The sequence below is a fragment of the Periplaneta americana genome, chromosome 1, assembly GCF_040183065.1.
Source record: "Periplaneta americana isolate PAMFEO1 chromosome 1, P.americana_PAMFEO1_priV1, whole genome shotgun sequence".
NCBI lineage: Eukaryota > Metazoa > Arthropoda > Insecta > Blattodea > Blattidae > Periplaneta > Periplaneta americana.
This window is the reverse complement of record NC_091117.1, coordinates 187755125-187782257: the sequence shown is the minus strand read 5'-3', so window position 1 is coordinate 187782257 and position 27133 is coordinate 187755125. Positions and strand designations below refer to the sequence as shown.

The 27133-nt window shown below is 35.5% G+C and overlaps 1 protein-coding gene across 2 annotated transcripts; it reads left to right on the top strand.

Annotated features, from left to right (window-relative positions):
- Positions 1-7540: 7540 nt before the first annotated feature.
- LOC138705381 (arylalkylamine N-acetyltransferase-like 2) lies at positions 7541-26800 on the top strand. Of its 2 annotated transcripts, none has more exons than XM_069834156.1 (4): positions 7541-7611; positions 16121-16508; positions 19670-19830; positions 25394-26800. In XM_069834156.1, the coding sequence occupies exons 2-4, from the start codon at positions 16131-16133 to the stop codon at positions 25596-25598; spliced, it is 744 nt and encodes a 247-aa protein (XP_069690257.1). In that variant the 5' UTR covers positions 7541-7611; positions 16121-16130; the 3' UTR covers positions 25599-26800. The 2 variants fall into 2 exon arrangements, with proteins under 2 accessions (XP_069690257.1, XP_069690256.1); XM_069834155.1 differs by lacking the exon at positions 7541-7611 and adding an exon at positions 9893-9978.
- The last annotated feature ends 333 nt before the right edge of the window (positions 26801-27133 follow it).

Below are 27133 nucleotides of genomic sequence, written 5' to 3'. Positions count from 1 at the left end.
CACTTGCCAGTAAATGGTCATTATTCAGTAATGACACATCGTACAGCGTTCGTTTTAATGTTTTTCGATCCAGAATTACAAATTCTGCTAGAATAGTACCAATTTCTAAAGTTCAATTTTGAAGTGTCGTAGCATGTGATCATATCATAGACCTATGTTGTGCAATGTAAAGCTTGTCAGTGATAATAAAATCTTGTAAACAACGAACACTGTAGTGTCATTCTATCTCAGCGAACCATTCATCACTACATGTAAACATTGCTCCACAAAATCTCTGACGTTTATTTTAATAGTCTGAGAATGTTTTATATCATATTGCAACGATTTTTTGTTATTTTAAGTTGCGTCTTTGCAAAAAAAAATATGTAAGAAAATATCCGACAAATAATTTCGAACATTTCGCAAAAAGAGGCTGGTCGTGTATTTCAGAACAGTCTTTTAAGATGTTAAAAATGTAGGAGAAGTCGGGCACATTTTTTATGACAGAGGTAAAATGCAATTTGTATTCATTTTTAAGTTGTTTATTATAAACGTTCTTCCTGCTGAACATGTTTTATAAAGTAAAGGTACAGGGACATCATTTTATTTTTACTTCAATTTTTATTGTACCTCAATTTTTTAATGTACTTCAGTCCCACCCCCTCTACTAGTAAACTTCCAACCGTTCTCCACACAGAACCTGGGCCGGGTATGCGGTCATAGTAAGCAGTACTGAGTTAGTGAGTATAGTACGTTCCAGAAATATGTTCGCGTTTTCCAGTGGCGAAAGAGCTTTCAATATTGAATCATATTTTCGCACAGGTACTGTCGTCCGTTTGCCTACGTTGCATCCCGGTTTCCCCCACTCGCTTCTGTTCGCCCCTGTGTAAAGTCTAATGGCTGGGCTGTCTTAGCTCTTTTCTGAAAATATTAATTTCTGTTAGGAATTGGACGTCTACGTAATATTATACAACTGTTTAAAATAACTTAAATAAAAGGGCCTCGTTAAGTAATTAAGTGTCACGTGATTTCCCCCATTTCTACGACCCTGCTCCATAACCACTTGGACGGACAGTAGATAGCATGTCTGAGTAATTTTATCTTTTCGGATTGGGCAGAAGTGAATATTGAATTTACAGTACGTAAAGTACACTCGGGAGGAAATTAAACACAGACTAAATATGGGTAATGCGTGTTATTATTCGGTTGAGAAGCTTTTTTCATCTAGTCTTCTGTCAAAAAGTCTGAAAGTTAGAATTTATAAAACAGTTATATTACCGGTTGTTCTGTATGGTTGTGAAACTTAGACTCTCACTTTGAGAGAGGAACAGAGATTAAGGGTGTTTGAGAATAAGGTTCTTACAAAAATATTTGGGGCTAAGAGGGATGAAGTTACAGGAGAATGGAGAAAGTTACACAACGCAGAGCTGCACGCATTGTATTCTTCACCTGACATAATTAGGAACATTAAATCCAGACGTTTGAGATGGGCAGGGCATGTAGCACGTATGGGCGAATCCAGAAATGCATATAGAGTGTTAGTTGGGAGACCGGAGGGAAAAAGACCTTTAGGGAGGCCGAGACGTAGATGGGAAAATAATATAAAAATGGATTTGAGGGAGGTGGGATATGGTGGTAGAGACTGGATTAATCTTGCTCAGGATAGGGACCAATGGTGGGCTTATGTGAGGGCGGCAATGAACCTCCGGGTTCCTTAAAAGCCAGTAAGTAAGTAAGGTACTCTTTTATAGAGTAGGTACAGAAATATTTCAACATGAGTTACTAGTACGAAGCCGAAACTGGTAATTGGAATTAGGTACAGTAGTCTATAGTGGGATAATATGCACGAAAAAACTGAAGCCTGTATCGAAACAAACGGCCTCCATTTTCAAAAATGTGTTTAAATATCCACATTATGATTATTTTTAATTTAACTTCATTCTCTATATTGTACGCTAATGTGCTGTAGATAGAATAATATACACTGCATAATGAATACGTCCGAATGGATAGCTCAATTCGTGAGTAAAAACACTTACTGTTGATACAGTACTGTATTTTGATTAAACAAAAACCTAATAAAAATTATCAAACTGAAAATGCCAATATTTCCTAGTTACGTAAATGGATGAACTACTTTTCTTTCCTCCTATACTTAAAGTTATTTGTTTGTATTTTACGTCAGTATCATTGAACTCCGGTCGTGGAAGGGGGTAGCAAACGTCGCTTCCTGTTCTCAATCTTTAATCCAAAAGTATTGCAAGGTTAATATTAGAAATGTTAGTAAAAATAAAATGATGTCCCTGTACTACCGTAGAGATCGTGGTAACTGTGCGGAGGCACAGTCTAGTATATACAGTCGCGAAGCTCAATACGTAGTAAATATGCAAACATTAGATAGTTGCTCACCACTAGGATCGCTAATATCGCCTCATTACAGGCAATGCAAAATAGTACCGTCACAGTCTATTGTTTCTAGCACCCTCAAAACTCAAGCTTCGTGACTGTATATAGTAGACTGTGGTGGAAGTGTAACAGAATGTGCCTCTGATTTGGAGTACGTGGAAAGCGACCTATAAAGTATTCTATATCGAAGCAAGTAAGTAGTTCAATTTACATTACACAGATACAGGTATTATACAATAATATACTGATTTATAAATCGTAGTTACAAACAAATTAGAAAAGGATTACAGTTGGGTTTTTAGATATTTACGAGAAATTTTAGAGTGAGATAAAAGTTGATAAATAATGAAATTATATAGAATAGACTTAGCATTATAATTAAACTAGTGGCTTGTGCAGCAAATTCTGCAAACTAAGTTCATTAGACGTTCAAATAAACATTTTTCACATTTATTTTCAATGAAGAATACCAGACATTCTGAAAGTTAATTGTTTCCATAATAATGAAAGAAACTCTCGAGCCAATACTGAAGAGAACCACGCATATAAATATCTACAACACACCGCCATTAAATATATGAAAAAGACCCAACCCCACTTGATTAATAACTATAAAAATATTTGATTTTGAATAATATTATTATCTTTAGTAAGTTGTATACCTTTCAGTAACATATACTATATAGCCGCCACTCAGTAAAATATAGAAATCAAAATCTAATTTAAGTTATTCTCTACATCTACTTATATAACCCCAAAACGTTTCACTTTCATATCATCAATATAGCATTAATATGTATAATTAATGAAAAATAGTCACATCATGATATTAACTACAATAATATTTCATTTCTAATAGTATTAATGTCATCAAACCACCTCAAGTTTTGTAGTTTTTAATATCCAATACACAGCTGTACCCAGAAAATTACACACCACAGAATCGAATCTGTAAATTATTTTTAGTAATTTAAGTTTTTAATAACCAATTTAATTTGGGCTCTAAATATGTCAGCATTCTTGCAGATCATGGCCTTCGTGTAATATTGTTTACTGTAGTTTGTGTTTTGTTTTATTTTGAAATGCAACACGGCCGACTTGATGCTCGCTTCGCTTCTCCTTTACTGGCCTTGACAATTCATTTTGATCCCTGTGTTAAAGCGAAGGGAACATCAAGTCGGCCGTGAAATGCAATTAGCTAGTTCTCAAAACTGACGACAGATGGATTTTTGGAAATAGGAAAATTATGTTGAAAAATGGACATTTCACTGAAAACTACTATTTTTCCGAAAAACTTTGAGTTCCAAGCTTCAAAATGAGGGGTCATTTATTAAACTCCGTTCAGCCGTTTTCCCGTAATTTCCATTACCAGTTCAAATTATATTAATTAAATTGTAAGCGTAACAGTAATTTGCAGTACAATGCTCAGTAATGACTAAACTCATTTTCATTTGTCGGGCTGCCTCAACAAACAAAACATTCCATATTGGCCCCCAGAAATGCATCAGTGACCGCTCCACAGCGAGCTTGTTACTATTTGATGTCCTGTCGCACAATCTGGAAAAATATAACCATACTTTTTTGAGGAAGAAGGACGCACAGTCACTGTTTGAGGAGTGTATAGCTCGTGAGGGCAAGCATTTGGACGATTTTATCTTTGAAACAAAATGATGTCAAAATGGCAAAAATTCTTCTGTAAGATGCCAAAATAAAATTTTGAATAGGATCTATGTTGCTCTTGTTATTTATGTTCCTAACTGGAGAGATCATTCTGACGTACCCTGTATAATTGGACAATTACAGTAAATTGCGGTCCACACCTGTGGAGTAACGGTTAGCGCGTCTGGTCGCGAAACCAGGTGGCCCGGGTTCGATTCCCGGTCGGGGCAAGTTACCTGGTTGAGGTTTTTTCCGGGGTTTTCCCTCAACCCAATATGAGCAAATGCTGGGTGACTTTCGGTGCTGGATCTCGGACTCGTTTCACCGGCATTACCACCTTCATCTCATTCAGACGCTAAATAATCTAAGATGTTGATAAAAGGTCGTAAAATGTATTTATTTATTTATTTATTTATTTATTTATTTATTTATTTATTTATTTATTTATTTATTTATTTATTTATTTATTTATTTATTTATTTATTTATTTATTTATTTATTTATTTATTTATTTATTTATTTATTAACACTACAATTGGGTATACACCCGGTGGCAGTGATACATAATATACAATAATACCATTACAATTATATAATAATTACAGCAATAAAAGAAAAATAAAGGAAATAAAATAAAATAAACCTAAATTTATTTCTAAGTATAAATGAATAGATGCAATAAACCTAGGACTATAAATAAAAACTATTCTATAATAACGCCTAACAATAAGCAAAAGTAAACCTAACTTATAAGTATTTCTATTTCACCCAACTATTACCAATTTATGTAATTACATATCGCCTTAATTAATTACAAATCAATTTAATTACATATCATCTTAATTACATATCACCTTAATTTATTTACATATCAACTAAATTACATATCATCTTAATTAATTACTTAATTAATAATCTACTAAAGAAAAAAGCAAATTGCGGAACAACCAGAATTGTGTAGTTTAATTTTTAGGGGAGAAATAGGCAATTTGTAAGATTTATTAGTTAATTAAAAAGGAATAACTGTAGTTTTAGCAGTATTAAGAGAAAGAATATCCGAATCAAACCATACTTTCATTAATTTTAAACCATTATTTAAGTTAAAATAAGTGTCGTGCCACGTTTTTTCCCCAAACAATAATAGTATTAATACTGTATCATCTGCATAGGAATACAATACACCTTTGTGGTTTTGTAAATCAATTTTTAATAAATGAGTCGTTCAGGCAGAAGTAGTGTAAGTCAAAATTGGGTAATGAGGTTTAAAGTAAAAATTCTGTAAAATAAAGCGCAAAGTAGCAATTAATATGTCCTCCGTGCCATCCACTAACTACTAATAGTTTAAATAAATTCAGTACCAATTCCTATTTTGCGCTGTATTTTACAGAATGTTTACTTTAACCCTCACTACTCATTTTTGACTTACACCACTTCTGCTTTGAACGGCTCAAATCATTAATGTATATCAAAAACAAAATAGGACCAAGAACTGTACCCTGAGGGACACCAATATTAATATTGCAAGGTTAACTAGTAAAATTAAATCCAATGTCTGAAAAATGTATTATACTGTACAGCGATGAGATTTTTCCATTCCGTAATATATCTAGGTCTAAGTGACCTATTGTAACCGGAAAAGCTAGCATTGTTACTAGTGAGGACATATTTTTAAAACTCTAGTTTAATAACCTCAGGCGAAGACTCAACATGCGGTTCTATTGTTCAGGCCAATAAATTAAACATGCTTTATCGATTCAATGAAGTTGACAGTTCAAACCCGTAACGATTTCAACTGTTTACAACGCAACATATTTCTCGAAATAATACATTACAAGAAACAAGTGAATGTCATATGCATCAAGAGCGAAATCAATTTTCCAGAGAAAATTTCCTTTGTGTCGTTCCATTAAACATTAACTTAATGTATTTCATGGTGGACGATATTAAACTGAAGGACATCCATTCATAACACAAAATCAAGAAGGGGAAGACAGGGAAGATCTTATTGAAAAGTTATGAATTGAACAGAGAAGAAAAATGATTAATGAATTTACATGTTAGCGTAGGCCTATTCATATTAAAATATTTCGATTTTGAAAGTAATAATTACTGAGATCTCAAAAAGATTTTTGGAAATTATCCCAACCAAAGAAGTTAACTAAAATACGAAAGTTTTAAATAGGGAAAATACGTTTCAATATATTTCACAGCACACAAAATAATGGAAAATGCGTATTGCTCTAAAAACGTGTAATACAGGTTGTTTCCGATGTAGTGTTACAAACTTTCAGAGATGATGGCGAAGGGCACATGTATCAATTTGAGATAAGGAACCCTGGTCCGGAAATGACCGAGTCGAAAGTTACAAGCAAAAATAGTTGTGTGGAAATGAAATAATTTTATTCCTCTGTACACCTTATTTATGTGTATTTATTTGTACATCTTACACATACTGTATTCATCTGACGTTGTTCACGTTGTCTACTTACAGTATTCCATTCAGTGCGCTGTCTGAGGGATGGGGACAGGAAACTACACTAAAGCAATGCAGATAGCGTAATGTGTAACGGACATGGTCGGTCCTAATATGCACGTCTGTAGACAGGAGTGTATGTGTACCAGTTGCAGTGTCCAGTCGATCAGTCCTAGTGAAATGGAGGAGTACACGAGAGCGGAATAATCAGACCTGACTTTCGAATACGGATGAGCCAATGGGAACAGTAGACAAGCTCACAGATTGTATCGGGCCTAGTACCCACGTAGGAGACATCCGGCCCATACCATCTTTCCACGACTTTTCCAAAGGTTAAGGGAGGGAGGGCACGTAGTGCCAGATTACAAGTCCATTTCCACACAACTATTTTTGCGTCCACACCTGTGGAGTAACGGTCAGCGCGTCTGGCCGCGAAACCAGGTGGCCCGGGTTCGAATCCTGGTCGGGGCAAGTTACCTGGTTGAGATTTTTTCCGTTGTTTTCCCTCAACCCAATACGAGCAAATGCTCGGTAACTTTCGGTGCTGGACCCCGCACTCATTTCACCGGCATTTCATTCAGACGCTAAATAACCCAGATATTGATACAGCGTCGTAAAATAACCCAATAAAATAAAAAAACAACTATTTTTGCTTATAACTTTCGACTCAATCATTTCCGGACGATGGTTCCTTACCTCAAATTGATACATGTGCCCTTCGCCATCATCCCTGAAAGTTTGTAAATCACCTCGGAAACACTCTGTATAACACAGTTCAATTATATTTGCTCAGAATACTTCAAGTAAGGGGTCAAACTTCGTACCTTGCATAATCCAAACGTTTACACTTATCATACCTTTATTTTTCATGCTTTAAAATTTTTCATGGACTCATAAAAATGTATATATGTCATGCTTTATCCTTATCTATACATGCGAGCTATGCTTGATCTGTTGGTGGGGGGCAGAGTGTTTTGAATTCTAAATATATTACACCATTACTTTACTTAACTTCACTGCGACCTAGTAGATCTAGTGTTACATCCCATCTAGGCGCATTCACAACCCTCAGCAGTTGACTACACTAAGGTTCGGTGAGTACCCAAGTTCAGAACAGACAGCCTGACTTGTCCCTAGATTATCCACCCCACGTGGATCGAAAGCCAGCGAGTGTGGGATACTGTGGAATAATAATGGAACGGAGATCGAACGGCGTAATGTTGACGATTAACATGGGAACGAGGGAACCCAGAGAACACCTCAACTGCGAATTTCTCCGCTATAAGCAGGGTTGCAGAATAACCAAGTAAAAAATGAAAGATGGTTCCACGTCGAAATTTGGACAAAGCACAATGGGCCCGTATCAATAATCTAAGTGTGCAAATCCATAACACACATACAGTCTCATTGTAAATATATTATACTAGTGGCTTGTGCAGCAAATGCTGCAAACTAAGTTCATTAGACATTGAAATAAAAATTTATCAGGTTTACATTCAATGAAGAATATCACACATTTTGAAAGTTATTTGCTTTTATAATAATGAAACATACACCCTCTGAATGGTTTCTTTTATGCCAAACACTTTTTCTTGAACCTACCCACCTTCAGTTTTTGAGTTTCAACGCGAAAACGTAAGTAACAATGTCAGGACGATCAGTGGGGTTTTCACATGGGAAAAGCTATTTCAGGTCATTGTGAATTGTAGGTGAAAGTTAAAAACGACAGGTTTGCTATACTTTCGAACAATAGACATAGCATCTTGGTATGGCTGCTGCATGTAGAGCTTGAAATGTTGAGGGTAAAATCATTTCCTCCTGCTCAGAGATCTTGCTGAAATGATCGGGAGACTACAAAATTTTCTAGGCCTCTTATTATATCAGTAAGTAATACCTTTTGGTCTTTCCTTAGGAACTGTAATTTTTGCGCTCTCTCGAGCCAAAACTGAAGAGAATGACGCATGTAAATATCTACACCACACCGCCATTAAGTATATGAAAAAGACCCAACCCACTTGATTAATAACTATAAAAATATTTGATTATTAATAACAATATTATTATCTTAAGTAAGTTTTGTAGTTATATAAGAGGGGTTCACAACCGGAGTCGACCAAGTCCATCTGGAATAGTTCTGAAATATTGAGTCTTAAAGTTCCTGGCTCACGCTTAGTAACCTTCACTTTCCATAGGAAATGCTGCCCTCTGTGGAGTAACAAATGAGTTATGGACTTTCTTTGTTTGTTTTTTTCTTTCTTTCAATGATTGTTTCTTCATAAGTACCAGGTCGAATTTGACCCTTTCCTTTGTTTGTTATTGCAACGAATAAATCTAAGTTTTCTTCATCCGAGATTGTATTAATCCACAAACTGATCATGGTGGACTTGGTCCACTCTGGTTGTGAGCCCCTCATATATTTAATAGCCACCACTCAGTAAATTATAGAAATGAAGATCTAATTTAAGATATTCTCTACATCTACTTATATAACCCCAAAATGTTTCACTTTCATTTCATTAATATGTATAATTAATGAAAAATAGTCACATCACGACATTAACTATAATTAGGGGAGAGTCGGGTAGTATCGGACATCGGGTAATATCGGACAGTGAGTTTCTTTCATCTACCACACGAGGATAGTACCTGATTGACATGGTTATGTTTCTGTGATGTCGCATAGAGAAACGTAACCATGTCATTCAGGTACTACCATATGGCGGTAGATGAAAAAAACGCACTGTCCGATACTACCCGATGTCCGATACTACCCGACTCTCCCCTATATTTCATTTCTAATGATAATAATGTCATCAAACCACTTCAAGTTTTGTAGATTTTAATATCCAATACACAGCTGTACTCAGAAAATTACACAGCGCAGAATCAGACCTGTAAATTATTTTTAGCAAGTCTTGAAGTTTTTAATAACCAATTGAATTTGAATTCTAAATATGTCAATAATCATGCATATCATGGCCTTCGTGTAATAGCCTATTGTTTATTGTAGTGTGTGTTTTGTTTTATACTGAAATGCAATTAGTTCTCAAAACTGATGAAAGATGGATTTTGGAAAATAGGAAAATTATGTAGGAAAACTAACGCTTCATTGAAAGTTACTATTTTTCTGAAAATCCTTGGATGCTAAATTTCAAAATGACGGGTCATTCATTAAAATCCGTTCAGCCGTTTTCCCGTAATTTCCATTACCAGTTCAAATTATATATATAGATAGATATTCACCGCATTTACATAAAAATGAAAATTTACCTACGCCACACTTTTTAACATTACTGTAATGTCGTAAGACGATAAAAACGAATGCGTCATGCTGATAAGATAACTCAATTTTCCATACTAATATGTGTTATATCCAAGGCAAAGCTTAAAAGAATACATAAAACTGTCGATATTCATTTAGCTTCACGGTCAGTTTTTCTTAGAGAACGTCTGAAATAGAGGTAAGTACAGGCACAGAGCGTCGTTAAATAAAACATAATTTAATAATTTACACAGCAAAACGAAATAATAGTGTACTTGTATATGAAAACTTAAAAAGAGAAATTATAACCGATAGGAATTATGCGACAGCTAAAGAAAGCCTAACTGGACAATGTGACAAATAAATAAATCTATACCAATAATAAATCTGTAGCCAAAATTTTTCTGGTAATTTTCGATTTTCCAAAAATAATTGGTGTTAACATGTATAATTAACTATCCTGAAACCGAAAATCGCTCTTTTGAAATTTTTGTTTGTGTCTGTCTGTCTGGATGTTTGTTACCTTTTCACGCGATAATGGCTGAACCGATTTATATGAAAATTGGAATATAAATTAAGTTCGTTGTAACTTAGATTTTAGGCTATATGCCATTCAAAATACTTTATTTAAAAGGGGGGTTATAAAGGGGCCTGAATTAAATAAATCGAAATATCTCGCTTATTATTGATTTTCATGAAAAATATTACATAACAAACGTTTCTTTAAAAATAATTTCCGATAAGTTTTATTCTATACAAAATTTTGATAGGACTGATATTTAATGAGGTAAATGAGTTTTAAAATTACAATAACAACGCCATTTATGGCGCTGTACTGAAATAAAAACAAATGACTTCGTCTATAAGGGGCCTTGGACAACAATAATCGAAAGCTATTAAACATAGCCTAAGAGAATGTTTCTGTGTTTGTATGAAGTAATATCGGAAGCTAATTAATTGTTTAATTATTATTTCACCATTGGAAAGTGTAGTTTCTCTAGATGGATATAATTCTACAATGTTATTACAGTAACTTCTGAAACATATAGCAAGTAATATAAAGTATACACATTAAAACTAAATGATATGTCAATCTTCATTAAACTATGGTTGCACGTAATAACAATTAAGAAACATGTTAAAGGAATTGTCATTGCACCAAATGATTGCTCTCTGGACCAAAATGACAGCATTTTAATTATTTAATTACAATTTAAATTAAGTAACATATTAAACGATTTATCCTTCTATCAAACACGAATGTTCCCTGGATCAAACGTCCTATTTGAATTATGTAATTACTTTATATTTATTTCTAGCAGGTGCAGCGGAGCGCACGGGTACGGCTAGTATATGTACAATAATTTTAAAGTACTAACAATTTATTACAAATAATCAAGAACAAGTCCACACCTGTGGAGTAACGGTCAGCGCGTCTGGCCGCGAAACCAGGTGGCCCGAGTTCGATTCCCGGTCGGGGCAAGTTACCTGATTGAGGTTTTTTCCGGGGTTTTCCCTCAACCCAATACGAGCAAATGCTGGATAAATTTCGGTGCTGGACCCCGGACTCATTTCACCGGTATTATCACCTTCATCTCATTCAGACGCTAAATAACATAAGCTGTTGATAAAGCGTCGTAAAAGAACCTACTAAATTAAAAAAAAAATCAAGAACAAATTTTAAACTAAACAATTCGCAGAAAGGGGCACAAATCTTAACAAAAGAACATACGGTAAGACAACAAAAATGCTAATTTTATTCTAGGAACACACAACGAACAAACAAGAACATTATAATGTGCTAAAATACCTCCGATTGAGGTTCTAGCTGATATGTAATTTAAATCTATCATCAGGCAGTACATCTCACTTGACGATATGTGTAGAGGAAGAACTAATTGTTTTTTCTACTCCAGCATTATAAACAATCTACGTCATTGAAAATCTACGTAATATTCCACATTATTATACCACAGCTGTAAAATATTACTACGCTAAATAAAATGTCATTACTTCTATTATGACGGCATAGATCTAACCTGTGCCATAAAGTTAACATTATGAGAAGATTTGCCATGCTATAATATTTAATACATTATTATTGTTATAGCAATCTCTTTCCTCGTAGACCATGATATCAAACTACAAATCTAATGTTATTTCTATATTATTAATTGTTTTATAATGCTGTCGTACAAAAAATAACGTATGAAATACGTTTATAATACAGTGTGTCCGCAGAAACATTCCGGGGTTACAAACTGCTATAATTCTGTCACTATGTGTTTTACGAAATTCATACCGGTTCATTTGAAATAACAGCACGAAGAATTTCAGGAAATGCGTAATTAATAATTGTTGACCGCAACAACAGATGGCAACACAAGAAGAAAGAAAAAACGCCGTTTCCGCTATTTCATTTGTCATTAAGGCATTGTGGGATATAAACAAATTTTGATAAATGATCTGAATGTTAAATTTTCAAGTCTGAGTGAATTCTGCAGCATTTAGTGGGTTATTTAGGATGATGAAGACCTTTCAGTCAAATTCACTTTTAGTGACTAGGCAACGTTCCACGTCAAATGAAAAGTAAATAAGCACAGTATTAGGATTTTGGGGAGCGAGAATCCACATTTCATTTTGGAGATTGAACGTAACTTCCCTAAGCTAAATGTGTTTTGTGCCGCTTCGAAAAGGAAAGCCTATGGCACATTTTTCTTTCAAGAGAACACTGTCACCGGTATGAGTTATCTTGATATGCTTACTGAGTGGCTGTTTCCACAATTGAAAGAAGAAGGCAACGAATTTCTTTTCCAACAAGATGGAGCACCTCCTCACTGGCATCTTGAGGTACGGAATTTTCTAAATCAACAACTTCCAGGAAGATGGATTGGGCGCGCTGGGAACCAAGATAATGTCTTCTGCAGCTGGCCTCCGAGTTCCCCAGACCTGACTGTCTGCGTCTTATTTTTATGGGACAAATAAAGAATATTGTCTATATACCTCCACTACCTCAAAATCTGCAAGAGCTCCAACTTCGTATCACTGCCGCCTTCGAGTCCATCCCTATAGATATGTTGGAACGTGTGTGGCATGAGTGGGGAATATCGCCTTGATGTCTGTAGCGTGACACGTGGAGCACACATCGAGTGTCTTTGAGGTAGGTACAAAAATTTTTGAGTTTCTCTTTCTAATGATACCAGTTTCGTATAAATCCGGCAACTGACAGCGACGCTATAGCAGTTTATAATCCCGGAATGTTTCTGCGAACACACTGTATTATATATATATAGAGAGAGAGAGAGAGAGAGAGAGAGAGAGAGTTATTGCACTCGTCAAAATTGGGAAACTCGCTTCACTCGTTCCCTAAAAATTGACTCGTACGATAACGTGTAACATTATGAACCTGTTTCATAATATAGCATTATATACATCTGAAGTCTGATTAGTGTAATGATATGTTGCTAGTCAGCGATGTATACAATGGAGGGGGGAAGGAACTAGCCAACTTCCCCTTTACCTCCTGGATTAGTTGATTGTGAGTGACGTGATTCCTTATGGTGTCATTTATGATATCCAGATCTGTCTTCGTCCAGTTGACTAAACAACGATGTGCGAAAAAATCTAAATAAACATAAGACACAAACTGTTAGAATAAATAAACAAAATACGATTACTTATTATTCTGGGATTATATGAAAAATATAGCCCTGCAAGAATACAAGTCGAAGAAATAAGATCGAAACTATTAATGTAGAAAATGAGTACAAGGAAACAAAAATTCAAATTGTAATGTAGAAGAAGCACTTGTTTGTCTAGTTGTCGAAGGGAATATTAGCACTGTTGGAAATTACACGTTGTCGCAAATGACGCTATCGCAAATGTCGCGGACTCATCAAGACAAATTAATGTATGGTATTATATGCCACAAGAAAGTGCTTTTATATGTTTAAATATGGAATGCTACACAAAATTACGCTATATTTGTAATATACAGTACAATACAAAGAACATTATTCTTTCAGTAAATACAATGATGAAAAATGTTACAAAAATAAAAACCGGCTATAAGCAAATGAACAAGTAAATTTATAAAGATATTTGTAAGAATTAGTGTGTAGCTATAAGCAAATGAAAAAGCAAATTTATGAGGATATTTGTAAGAATTAGTGTGTAGCTATAAGCAAATGAAGAAGCAAATTTATGAAGATATTTGTAAGAATTAGTGTGTAGCTGTAAGTAAATGAATAAGCAAATTTATGAAGATATTTGTAAGAGTTAGTGTATAGCTATAAGCAAATGAATAAGCAAATTTAAAAAGATATTTGTAAGAATTAGTGTGTAGCTATAAGCAAATGAATAAGCAAATTTATAGAGATATTTGTAAGAATTAGTGTGTAGTTATCAGCAAATAAAAAAGCAAATTTATAAAGACATTTGTAAGAATTAGTGTGTAGCTATAAGCAAATGAATAAGCAAATTTATAGAGATATTTGTAAGAATTAGTGTGTAGTTATCAGCAAATAAAAAAGCAAATTTATAAAGACATTTGTAAGAATTAGTGTGTAGCTATAAGCAAATGAATAAGCAAATTTATGAATATATTTGTAACAATTAGTGTGTAGCTATAAGCAAATTAGTAAGCAAATTTATAAATATATTTGTAAGACTCAGTGTGTAGCTATAAGCAAATGAATAAGCAAATTTATGAAGATATTTGTAAGAATTAGTGTACAGCTATGAGCAAATGAATAAGCAAATTTAAAAAGATATTTGTAAGAATTAGTGTGTAGCTATAAGCAAATGAATAAGCAAATTTATAAAGATATTTGTAAGAATTAGTGTATAGCTATAAGCAAATTTATGAAGATATTTGTAAGAATTAGAGTGTGGCTATAAGCAAATGAACAAGCAAATTTATGAAGATATTTGTAAGAATTAGTGTGTAGCTATAAACAAATGAATAAGCAAATTTATGAAGATATTTGTAAGAATTAGTGTATAGCTATAAGCAAATGAATAAGCAAATTTATGAAGATATTTGTAAGAATTAATTTATAGCTATAAGCAAATTAGTAAGCAAATTTATGAAGATATTTGTAAGAATTAGTATATAGCTATAAGCAAATGAAGAAGCAAATTTATGAATATATTTGTAAGAATTAGTGTGTAGCTATAAGCAAATGAATAAGCAAATTTAAAAATATATTTGTAAGAATTAGTGTATAGCTATAAGCAAAAATGAATAAACAAATTTATGAAGATATTTGTAAGAATTAGTGTATAGATATAAGCAAATGAATAAGCAAATTTATGAAGATATTTGTAAGATTTAGTGTGTAGCTATAAGCAAATGAATAAGCAAATTTAAAAAGATATTTGTAAGAATTAGTGTATAGCTATAAGCAAAAATGAATAAGCAAATTTATGAAGATATTTGTAAGAATTAATGTATAGATATAAGCAAATGAATAAGCAAATTTATGAAGATATTTGTAAGATTTAGTGTGTAGCTATAAGCAAATGAATAAGCAAATTTATGAATATATTTGTAAGAATTAGTGTGTAGCTATAAGCAAATGAAGAAGCAAATTTATGAAGATATTTGTAAGAATTAGTGTGTAGCTATAAGCAAATAAATAAGCAAATTTAAAAAGATATTTGTAAGAATTAGTGTGTAGCTATAAGCAAATGAATAAGCAAATTTAAAAAGATATTTGTAAGAATTAGTATGTAGCTGTAAGCAAATGAATAAGCAAATTTATAAAGATATTTGTAAGAATTAGTGTGTAGCTATAAGCAAATGAATAAGCAAATTTAAAAAGATATTTGTAAGAATTAGTGTGTAGCTATAAGCAAATGAATAAGCAAATTTATGAAAATATTTGTAAGAATTAGTGTGTAGCTATAAGCAAATGAATAAGCAAATTTATGAAGATATTTGTAAGAATTAGTGTGTAGCTATAAGCAAATGAATAAGCAAATTTATGAAGATATTTGTAAGAATTAGTGTATAGCTATAAGCAAATGAATAAGCAAATGTATGAAGATATTTGTAAGAATTAGTGTGTAGCTATAAGCAAATTTATAAAGATATTTGTAAGGATTAGTGTGTAGCTATAAGCAAATGAATAAGCAAATTTATGAAGATATTTGTAAGAATTAGTGTATAGCTATAAGCAAATGAATAAGCAAATTTATGAACATATTTGTAAGAATTAGTGTATAGCTATAAGCAAATGAATAAGCAAATTTATAAACATATTTGTAAGATTAGTGTTTAGCAATCAAACACAAAATAAATAGATTCTATATGTTATCGTGAAAACATCCCCTTTTAGCTCTGTTGACATGACTGACAACCAGTGGAAGAGGCCCAGTGATGTTTCGTTCCCGTCGGTGTGGCGGTCGTACGACGGAAAGCGTCCGCTGGAAGGCATGACGCCTCGGTTCCGCATACAGGACGTGACCGAGGACTTGGAAGACGAGGTCATCCAGCTCCTGACCGACGTGATCCTGAGGGACGAGTTTATGTGCAGCACCGCCGGTGTGGCCAGCGACCCCGTCTCCCTGGCGGAGGTACAGGGCTTGTGGAGGGAGTACCTGCGGTATAGGATATCTCTGGTGGCGCTGGTAGAGCCGGGCACCACTCCGTATATCGGCCATAGGGTCGTCGGCTGTAACGTGCTTGGCATCGTCTCTCTCCATGACACGTTGGATGCCAACCAGGTGAATAGAGGTCAATGAGTGAATGAATGTGCGCGGGTGAAGCGTTGAGTGGAATAGTGTTGTGTATCAGCGTATTCCGAATCTCACCGGACCGGTGAACATCAATGACGTCACGCTGCAGCGAAATAGGAACAAAAATGCTGGAAAGTTCAATAGCTAACATGGCGGCTATATAAGTTGTTTTCTGTGCTACGCTAGCAAGATTTTGCGAAATTTCCGTACTGTCATCTCGTTCAAAGAAAAGAGAGCATAAACAATTTATTTCTTGAACCAGTAGTAATAACTGGTCCGTTGACATGTTCGCTCATAAGTAGACAGTGGATGCTGGATGACTTATCGTTGAATGTAGGTGCACATTTACTATATCTTACATTTTTTTCATTCAGACCATTGGCTCAACAGGTTTTAAACGTAAACAGACGACGTCAACATGCTACTGTATCTCCGTACAGTCAGAAAGAAAATAAAAGTAATGTACTGTAGTACTGTAGTACATATCTTGCAAGGTTCAGTCCTCGTCATCATTGATGCAATTACCAGCGTTGCAGTAAACGACGATATATTATCGTAAGTTGTCGAAGCAGAATCGTCTTCGCCTATCGCTTAAACAGTTTTTATATCGAGACAATTTCTGAAGAAAACCTCTAAAATGAGGATCACTCATTTTCTTTAGAGGAATATTTGTACTGAGCATCATGTTGCACGTGTCGTTAGACCCGCACAACTAAATGATGATGATGATGATGATGTAGATGATTTTTTCAGATTTCTTTTCAACGCATTTCCTGTGCGATGTACTGGTGCAATGTTTCTATATAGCCTGAGTTGTTCTGGTTTTTATTTCAATCTTACATACATTACACACAATATTGTCTTCGTTAATGCATAAAATATCACTCTCATACTTCTTAATTGCATTTAGTATCTCTGAGTGAATTTAACGTTTTGCCATTATGAATGGATCAGCACAACGAGCAGGATAACACAACTGCACACGTTGCGTTGCAATGTTACTATGAACGCATCGGGGTTCCTTCGTTTTGTACGCCGCTGTACTCGACAGGTACACAAAAGACGGACGGCGCGCCACGTGCCACATACGCTGATACGAAACAACTTCACTTTTCCTTAAGTCTTCCCGCATCCACTATCTACTCATAAGCCATTAACATTTTTTTTACGTTGTGCTCATTACAAACAATACAGCAGAACCAAAGCAGAACACACCGCCATGACACAACAATGCACGATGTCATTCGTCTGCTAATTCCCGCCCTATACAAGAGCCAATCAGATTCATTGATGGCGGCTGATGGATATTGCCATCACCTCTGCAAGCTGATGGAACCGGGGCGACACCGGTGGAGCATCAGTGACGTCAGCGTTGAAGTTCTGAACACCGTGATGCCATCAGATTGCTCAGCGCTGAGATTCGGAATACGCTCTATGTTTGAGGTCTGCAAGGGTCGAAATTTTTAGACCAGGCCCGGCCCAGCCCAATCTGAACCAGACCGAATCCGACCCGGGATTTGCTTATAATTGAGTTCCCCCCCCCCCAAAACAAGTTAAACTTAAGTCCATTTTAAGTAACTTAACAGGAAGGACAACAAACTGTGAATGCTGTTTCGATTTATGCTGGATGTTTCCGGATGGTTTCTCACTGTTGTAGACAAATATGTTTTCAACATAGGTGAAATAATAATTCCTCAGTTTAAATATACGTTTAAAAGAGGGTCATTTCTAAAGAAATAAATTAACACAAATTCTGTGTGATGCTTTCTATTGACCAAAATTCCAGAAACAGTACAAAACATGTATGTTTTTGTAAATTTATACCTTACATTTATACAAAATTCTCATCAAACGTCTCGACGTCCACACCTGTGGAGTAACGGTTAGTGTGTCTGGCCGCGAAACCAGGTGGCCCGGGTTTGATTCCCGGTCGGGGTAAGTTATCTGATTGAGGTTTTTTCCGGGGTTTTCCCTCAACCACTGGGTCACTTTAGGTGTTGGACCCCGGATTCATTTCACCGGCATTATCACCTTCATCTCATTCAGACGCTAAATAACCTCAGATGTTCAAAAAAGCGTCGTAAAATGACCTACTAAGATAAAATACATCTCGGCATGCATGCAACATCATACTACCTATTGCCGTACTACCCTAGGGTCAACAGTGAACATCTGACGAAACTTTTAGCAGTATGCGGAATCATTAAAAAACATGATACTTTGATTCACCACGTACTCGCTTGCTGTCTCCTACATATCTTCTGGCCAATAATTCGAATCTAGGCCTCGGAAGTTGATGAACTTTTTTTACTAACTTATTAGCATCATGGTCATTTTTAATATCATATTTTCAGATATTTAATTTCATTTTATAAGTCATTTTTCTGTGATCTTTAGCTCATCAACTTCCGGGCCCGGATTCAAATCCTAGTTTGAACAAGTTACTTGGTTGAGGTTTCCGGGGTTTTCCCTCAACCCATTAAGAGCAAATGCTGGGTAACTTCAGGCGTCCACACCTGTGGACTAACGGTTAGCGCGTCTAGCCGCGAAACCAGGTGGCCCGGGTCCGATTCCCGGTTGGGGCAAGTTACCTGGTTGAGGTTTTTTCTGGAGTTTTCCCTCAATCCAATAAGAGCAAATGCTGGGTAACTTTCGGTGTTGGACCCCGGACTCATTTCACTGGCATTATCACCTTCATCTCATTCAGACGCTAAATAACCTAAGCTGTTGATAAAAATAAATACTAAAATAAAATAAACTTTCGGCGCTGGACCCTGGACTCATTTCACAGGGGTGATTACCTTCATATCATTCAGGCGCTAGATAACCACAGCAGTTGATAAAGCGTCGTAAAATAACCAACTAAAAACCGCTCTCTGTAGCCAACTCTCACGTCTTCACAGCAAAATGCTCTCAATATATTCGTCCTGCGTCAGCATGATTCAACTACAAACAAACAAAGAATTAAGTTACAGTTTTGGTGATATCGCCTCCTATGACCTATGATGAATAACTTGTCGGAGACATTGTAGTTAATATATCGAGAGTACACTCATGTAACTGGGAGATCGAGCTCAATAGAGATTTGAAAGAAATGTTTAAGGAATAAGGTAGCCTCTTTCCATCGGGGCCTGTTGTCTTTTTCACAGTTCAAAGGAGAAGCCTTCCGCAAAGTATTCTTGACCACCATCTCCATCACCCTCAATGCCAACCTGTTCGAGCGCTACGACGTGGACCATTTTCTGAGCGCTGCCGGGCTGTGTGTGTCCCGCGAGTACCGAGGACAGGGCCTCGGGTTCGAACTTCTCAAGTAAGTTCTGTTTCCGTTTCTACATTAAAGGAAACATAATATTATTTATTTTATCTGTGAGTTCCACATTAAATCTTACTGAACATTCATTTGATATGAACAATCGTCAAGGAGGCACAGGGGAGCTACGATAGGTAGCAAAATCCGGTTACTAAAGTCAAGTACAGGGACATCATTTTATTTTTACTAACATTTTTAATATTAATCTGGCTATACCTTTAGAGAACCGGAAATACAGTTTGCTACCCCCTTCCATAACTGTAGTTCGATGATACTGGCGTAAAACACAAACAAATCACTCTGCTAGGTATAGGAGGGAAGAAAAGTAGTTCATACATTTACGTAAACTAGGAAATATCGCGATTTTGAGTTCGATAATTTTCATTACGTTTTTGTTTAATCAAAATATAGTACAGTATTAACAATAAGTGTTTTTACTACGAACTGAGCTATTCATTCGGACATATTCATTATGCAGTGTATATTATACTGTCTACAGCACATTAGCGTACAATATAGAGAATGAAGTTAAATTGAAAAATACTCTTAATATGAATATTTAAACACATTTTTGAAAATGATGGCGGTTCATTTCGATATAGGCTTCAGTTCTTTTGTGCATATTATCGCACTATAGATTACTGCATCTCATTCCAATTGCCAGTTTCGTCCTTCGTACTAGTAACTCATGTTGAAATAATTCTGTACCTACTCTATAAAAGAGTACCTTACGTACTGTAAATTCAATCTTCACTTCTGCCCGACTCGCACAGATAAAATTACTCAGGCATGCTATCTACTGTCCGTCCAAGTGGTTATGCCGCAGGATCGTAGAAAGGGAGGAAATCACGTGACAGTTAATTACTTAACGAGGCCCTTTTATTTAAGTTATTTTAAAACAGTTGTATAATATTACGTAAATGTCCAATTCCTAACAGAAATTAATGTTTTCAGGAAAGAGCTAAGACAGCCCAGCTTTTACAGAGGGGCCAACAGAAGCAGGTGGGGGAAATCTGGATGCGACGTAGGCTAACGGATAGTACCTGTGCGAAAATATGATTCAATATTGAAAGCTCTTTCGCCACTGGAAAACACGAACATATTTCTGGAACGTACTATACTCGCTAACTCAGTGCTGTTTACGCTAAGGGTCTTGGATCTGTGTGGAGGAACTTCATTAGTAGAAGGGGTGGGAGTGAAGTACATTCAAAAACTCAGGTACAATAAAAATTGAAGTAAAAATAAAATGATGTCCCTGTATAAGAGCTGAGGAATCATCTCACTAACCACACGATACCTCCATTCTGGTTGGATGATCGTTCACCTCTGCTTCGGCATTTGGGCGTGAGGCCAACAGCCGGCTGATCGTTCTGGGTCCTTGAAGGACTGTAGCGTCACAGATTATTATTGTATATCCCACAAAAGTACGAGTAAATAAATAAACTTAATTTGATATCTTATTCTCAATATTAGTCAGTTGTTTCCTATTTTCGAGCAATTGACAACTAAATCGTTTGATCATTTCATTTGGTCTCGACTTAATTGTTACATATCTCCAATTTATGCACCTTGTATAAATATACATATGTACGGAAACTAAGATTAACCTTTCCTGGAGACTAAATGTCTGGATTTTAAGTACGATCGACACCTAAAATAAAATTGATCTTTTGCTTTTAGTATTAAGTTATTCATTTGCTAGTAAAAAACTAAAAAGTTAATTGTGTTGTTATACAGTGAGAAAGTTGGTAGTTTTTAGATTTTTTTAAAAGTTATTTCAAATTTTAATGTTTTCCGTTCATTTTTTCTTACTGTTTTCATTTTTGGGGTAAACATCGGGTGTTTTTAGAATGTATTTTTCTCGAAAGGACAGAATCAGTACTTATAGATATTTACCTAGAGTCGACGGCAATTCGGAAGGCGGTAGTCTGCTAGCGTTTGCGTCGAGAGAGACAGAGCGTACAACATTGCCACATCGTACTTCACGCGCACGTGCGATGCAAATAGCGCAGGAGAGAATTTAAATTATCAGAAGATAATAATGACCTTAGCCGTTGATTACTGTAAGCATGACACCAAACAAACCCTGTTTCCTTCACTAACAATATTCTTTGCATGGTTCTCAATCCCACACCACATGCTTCTGCAGTCGTTTCTTGCACGTTGGCAACGTTGCAGCCAGCATCAAGATGGCCGGCAGCGTTGTGCTCGCCAACGTTTTTAAAATAATTATACACCTTAAACAATATTTTCCGCACCTGCCTGTGCAATATTTTTTTTTACAGTCTCTTCTTCCATTTATTTATCTTACACGCACAGTAAATGTTAGTTTTACTTATTCAATGTATTGAAACACTCACACGTGAACAAACGAACTCGGGAAGTACTTGTTACAGACTGATTCCGATTGGTTCTACTGTACAAGCTTGTGACGTCACATACCAGAAATGCTACGGCGCATATAGCAGCCGACCGCCTTCTGAACTGCCGTCTAGTCTAGTCTTTTGATACTCCTTGCATGCATACCATTTTTTGATTCATTATTCTATCACAATTCGAACTATGTCCTTTACAAACGTACCTTCTTGACATCATGTATTTAAAACATACAATGAATGTGTTTTCTTTGCTTGATACTGCCAATTGTCATCGTGCCAAAAAGGGATATCCGAACTTTTACATCAGACGACATAGTGCCACATCGCCGTGAAGTAACAGTCAGCATGTCTGACTGTTCCAGAGGAATATTTTAACTCATTAAAATTATAAAGATTTATATGGATTTCTCTGTATATAATCTTTCCGTTGTAAGAAGAATCATACAGTAAACAATGGCACGTGACTAAAGTGAGGCTAGATTGGTCGCAGTTTGGCGCCAGAGATTCTCAGTAAGTGATCCCGCCCACTCCTGTACAGTTGTGGCAAAAAAACCGGACCGAACCTTGTAGCTGATTTCAGAGCCTTGTTCACTCAGAGCACGATAGACTGGTAACTAAGACTTTCGTGGTTCGAATCCTGCCTGGGGAGGAAACTTTTTTTTGTTCCTTATTCAAATTTATTCCCAATACTTTTCGATTGCAGCGATATTTTACTACTTAATTAACTTATTATTCCCAGAACATGAATTTTATCAGCAGTCGAAAAGTATTGGGAATAAATTTGAATAAGGAACAAAAAAAAGTTTCCTTCCCAGGTAGGATTCGAACCACGAAAGTCTTAGTTACCAGTCTATCGTACTCTGGAGTGAACAAGGCTCTGAAATCAGCTACAACGGTCGGTCCGGTTTTTTTTTTTTTGCCACTATTGTACATTCTGTTTCATTTTAAACATTTCCCGTTACTCGTCAATGTAGACCTAACCTCACTACCATGCATTCGTTTGTTAGGAAACTGTTACTTTATAATTAATTAATTGGATTCAACTCACTTAACTTACTATATATTCAACACTATTTCTTTCTCTCTGCTTTTGAGAGGGTTTCCACTCTTATGTTTAGTAACAACACACATAGAGGATGCAGAAGCCATACTATCACGTGCTTACGAGAAAAAGCAAGTGGCGCCAGCGTATTACAGAACAGACTACCTTAGGTTCGTTGCAACAAGCGGTTCATGGATCAGTTCGTGTACGGTTCCTGTACTATCTTATGCGCATGCGCTATGGGATTTAAACTGGATTGGAGCTGTTGGAACGCTTTCGCGAATCGTTATGTACTAAATCCAGAGATGCTATAACTGTGATCATCTTTGTTAAGAACGGAATGCTTAATTATTATCGTTTCGCAGCTAATTCTAATTTCAGAAAACAGAATTTCGATCATTTTCTATAAAAATATGAAAAAAAAATATATATATGGAAGGCAAGAATTCCGCTAATTCAATGTCGTGTACTTAGGAATTCTCATCTAAAAATAGTTATTTTTAATTATTAATTTATGTACGTTATTTATTATACTTTTAATCAAATTAAATCTCTAGTTTTATTATTCGTCTGTACTGTCACTTTTCATCTTAACCTCATTGATGTGAACAGTCGATCATGTCTTTCTTCAGTATCCAGGAGACGTTGGTGACCTAATGCGCATGCGCGTCTCGCGTACTCTTTCAACCCGCAGACTACTTCTGACCATTCCCAACCCGTGTCAAAAGTTCATTGGAACGCCCGACTGCAGTACATGTTTCCGGTTCAGGACTGGTTCGGATTGTGTTGGGACGCTTTTTCTGTACTGCGCATGCTCACGATAATCACGGACGGTTCCTGACTATTGTTGGAAAGAACCTCTTGGTATTACCCTTAGTATTCATCCGCTTACAATGTAAATAACAAAATATAAAAGTAGCTTTTCTTTTACATAGCGTTTTACATATGAGTGAAGTTATTTCATCGTATTTAATAAGTAGAATTATTCAATTTGTATTTTCAAACAATGCAAGATAATGATTTCCAAATACGGAACTATACTGTATGTATTATTCACACTGCAATGGGTATATACCCGGTGGCAGTGGTAACTAATTACACTCAATAATGACAATAATAATCTTATTAATTAAAAATGCTATTAATAATAATAATAATAATAATAATAATAATATTAATAATAATAACAGGGAACATCCTAAATTAAATGAAGCACGATCACTTAAAATAACATTTAAAGTAAATCTAATTTGTATCTTAAACCTAAGTTCGAACTAAAACCCACGAGTATGATATGTTCATATCTGCACAAGTACCTTTCAACACTACACTCATTTCGCTGTCAACTCACTCACTGCACTGGAACTACGACACATTTCACTGATTATATCCTGATTTCACTAACACTTAAAAAACGTTTCACTGTTCAAATACTTTGCACTGCCACTATAAACTATAAAGTTTCACTGACAGGAACACGTTTCACTTACACAACACACTTCACTGACACAACATAATTCTTCACTGATACAACACTTTAATAACAAAATATCATTTACACCCTTTAAATACTGTGTATAATTACCGTCTATTAGTAAAGTCCTTAAGCATATTTTTAAATACATTTTTGGTTATTGGTAAAGCCTTTAGTAAGTCTGCAGATAAAGCACTCCAGTCCCTGATAGTACGATTGAGAAAAGAAAACTTCCCAGTGTCCGTCCTCTGTCTTCTTTCCCTCAATTTATATGAGTGGTCGTTCCTTGAAGAGTAATTTGGCGACTGCAACGTATTTTTTATTTCTCTCCAGGCAGGCTCACCTCTGTATGTTTTGAACAGTGCGTATAATCGAATTCGCGTTCTCCTGTCCTTGTGTCCTATTTTAATGGTGAATTTTTCCGACAACACTTGAGAGCCCGTTTTTTTTTTTATCTTTTCTAGTGTATTTTCCTGCGTCGTGTGAGTGTTTCGAGTGGGAGCCAATCACGGGTATGACAGTCACGTGCTTGTGTTTACATTACGATTTTTCTTACAGCGAAAAGGGTATAGATTTCGTATGACACAAGCATAGTAGCTCGCTTTACGAGAACACCTTCATCTCCAAGGCCTCCTACATGTCACTTAGCTATCACCGGTGGAATTTCAGGGCGCGCTTCGACATGGGACGAGCAGTGGGACTCCCTCTTACGGCGACTCTGTTCACGTCGGACAACACGCAGTGGATGGCAGAGCAGCTGGGCATGGATATGATAGCCGACTTGTCGAGCGACGACTTGAAGGATGAGGAAGGTCGCAGCCTATTCCCAGGCAACAAAAACAAGCGCTTTAAGTTGATGGCACGCCGCATCTAGAGCGTGCGGTGTTCTGAAATCAAACGCTATCTGGCTACAGTTCACAGATAGCAGATATCAAAAAAAAAAAAAATATCCGGTTTAACAAGTCCATGCTATTTGACAAACGAATTCTTTACACGATAGTGTGTTTTCTCGTTACAGCTAACGGTCGCCACGATTGAAAGTTGATTTTATTTAATTCAGAGTTGCCAGCCTAGATAAGAATGTTGAAATATTACAAATAACTGCCTATACTTGTTTTTTTGAAAGATGGGACATGACAGGAGCATTGAGATCGGAAAAACAACTGAATGTCACGTAGCGTGGCAGGCCTGTTGCTATGGTAACAACGGTTGAGTTGCTAAACTTACCGTTCTCAAGTGGCGAGTGCTTAATAGCTCTCTTGGCGACATTTATTGTGCACATAGTGTTAGCAGTAGTACGTTTCGTGTTTGATTCCCTGTCGATTTTTGTATTGTTTTCTTACCTTCGCGTCAATTGTCAATGAATATTTTAACGTCAGCCATCTTAACATTGATTAATAGCTTCCATCAGCTGGCAGCATGGTAGTCCATATTGGCAACATGGCACTGTAGTTCCAAGCTCGGCGGCTTAACTGTCATGTCCCATCTTTCAAAAAAACAAGTATAGAGTTGTAATGAAAACCACTGACTTCTGTGTATGCTACAATCCTATAATGCGTGTAAAATTCATACGCAAAAGACAGTGTTATTTAATATACATTGTACGAAATAAATACTGCATTTGAAATGTACTGAACTTTATTTAAACAATTCAAACGTCACTTAACAAAAAAAAAATAAAAATTATTCCAATTGAACACGAAATATTGAAAGTAACTGAATAATTTTTACTCCTTCACATCGAAGTTGATGGTGAAGTTTGTACGTTGACCAGACTGCTGAACTTCAATCAGCTGTTCATAGCATAGGGTCTAATGTATGTACTGTATATTAAGAGTTTTAAAAATATTTTCAAAATACTCTATAGTGCAAAAAATACTGCACAAAACACGTTTCTGAAGTCCATTACAAAATCTTGGAAAATGAAAAACTCGCTCTGATCGTTTTTCAAACTTTTCCTTGGTTTTGTAAAAAGCACTTCCCAACTTTGTATTGTAATATATTATTTCCTTGATAATGAATGTCATGTATATAATATAAAATTTGTAATTACATATCTTAAGAGTTTCCTGAAAATTACTTCCTTTTCACATTATCATTTTCTTCTCCCTGTATTTTATTTTACTTACTGTATATAACATTTAAGAAAATATAAATAAAACCATTTGTTCTACAACCAAGTTGGTAGGTAAGCTTAATATTCTTCATCCTATAAAAATATATATATATGTATTTTTTGTAGATTGTAAGTTTCATTTAAGTGCATGCATATAGCCTAATTAAATTTGTACAATTTTATGTACACTTTACTAGTCATTCATTCACTGTTCATTTCCATAGGCCTATTTGAAATGTTACTGCATATGATTATCGCCTTTAAAATTGATGAAAGCATTAATAGTTATTTAT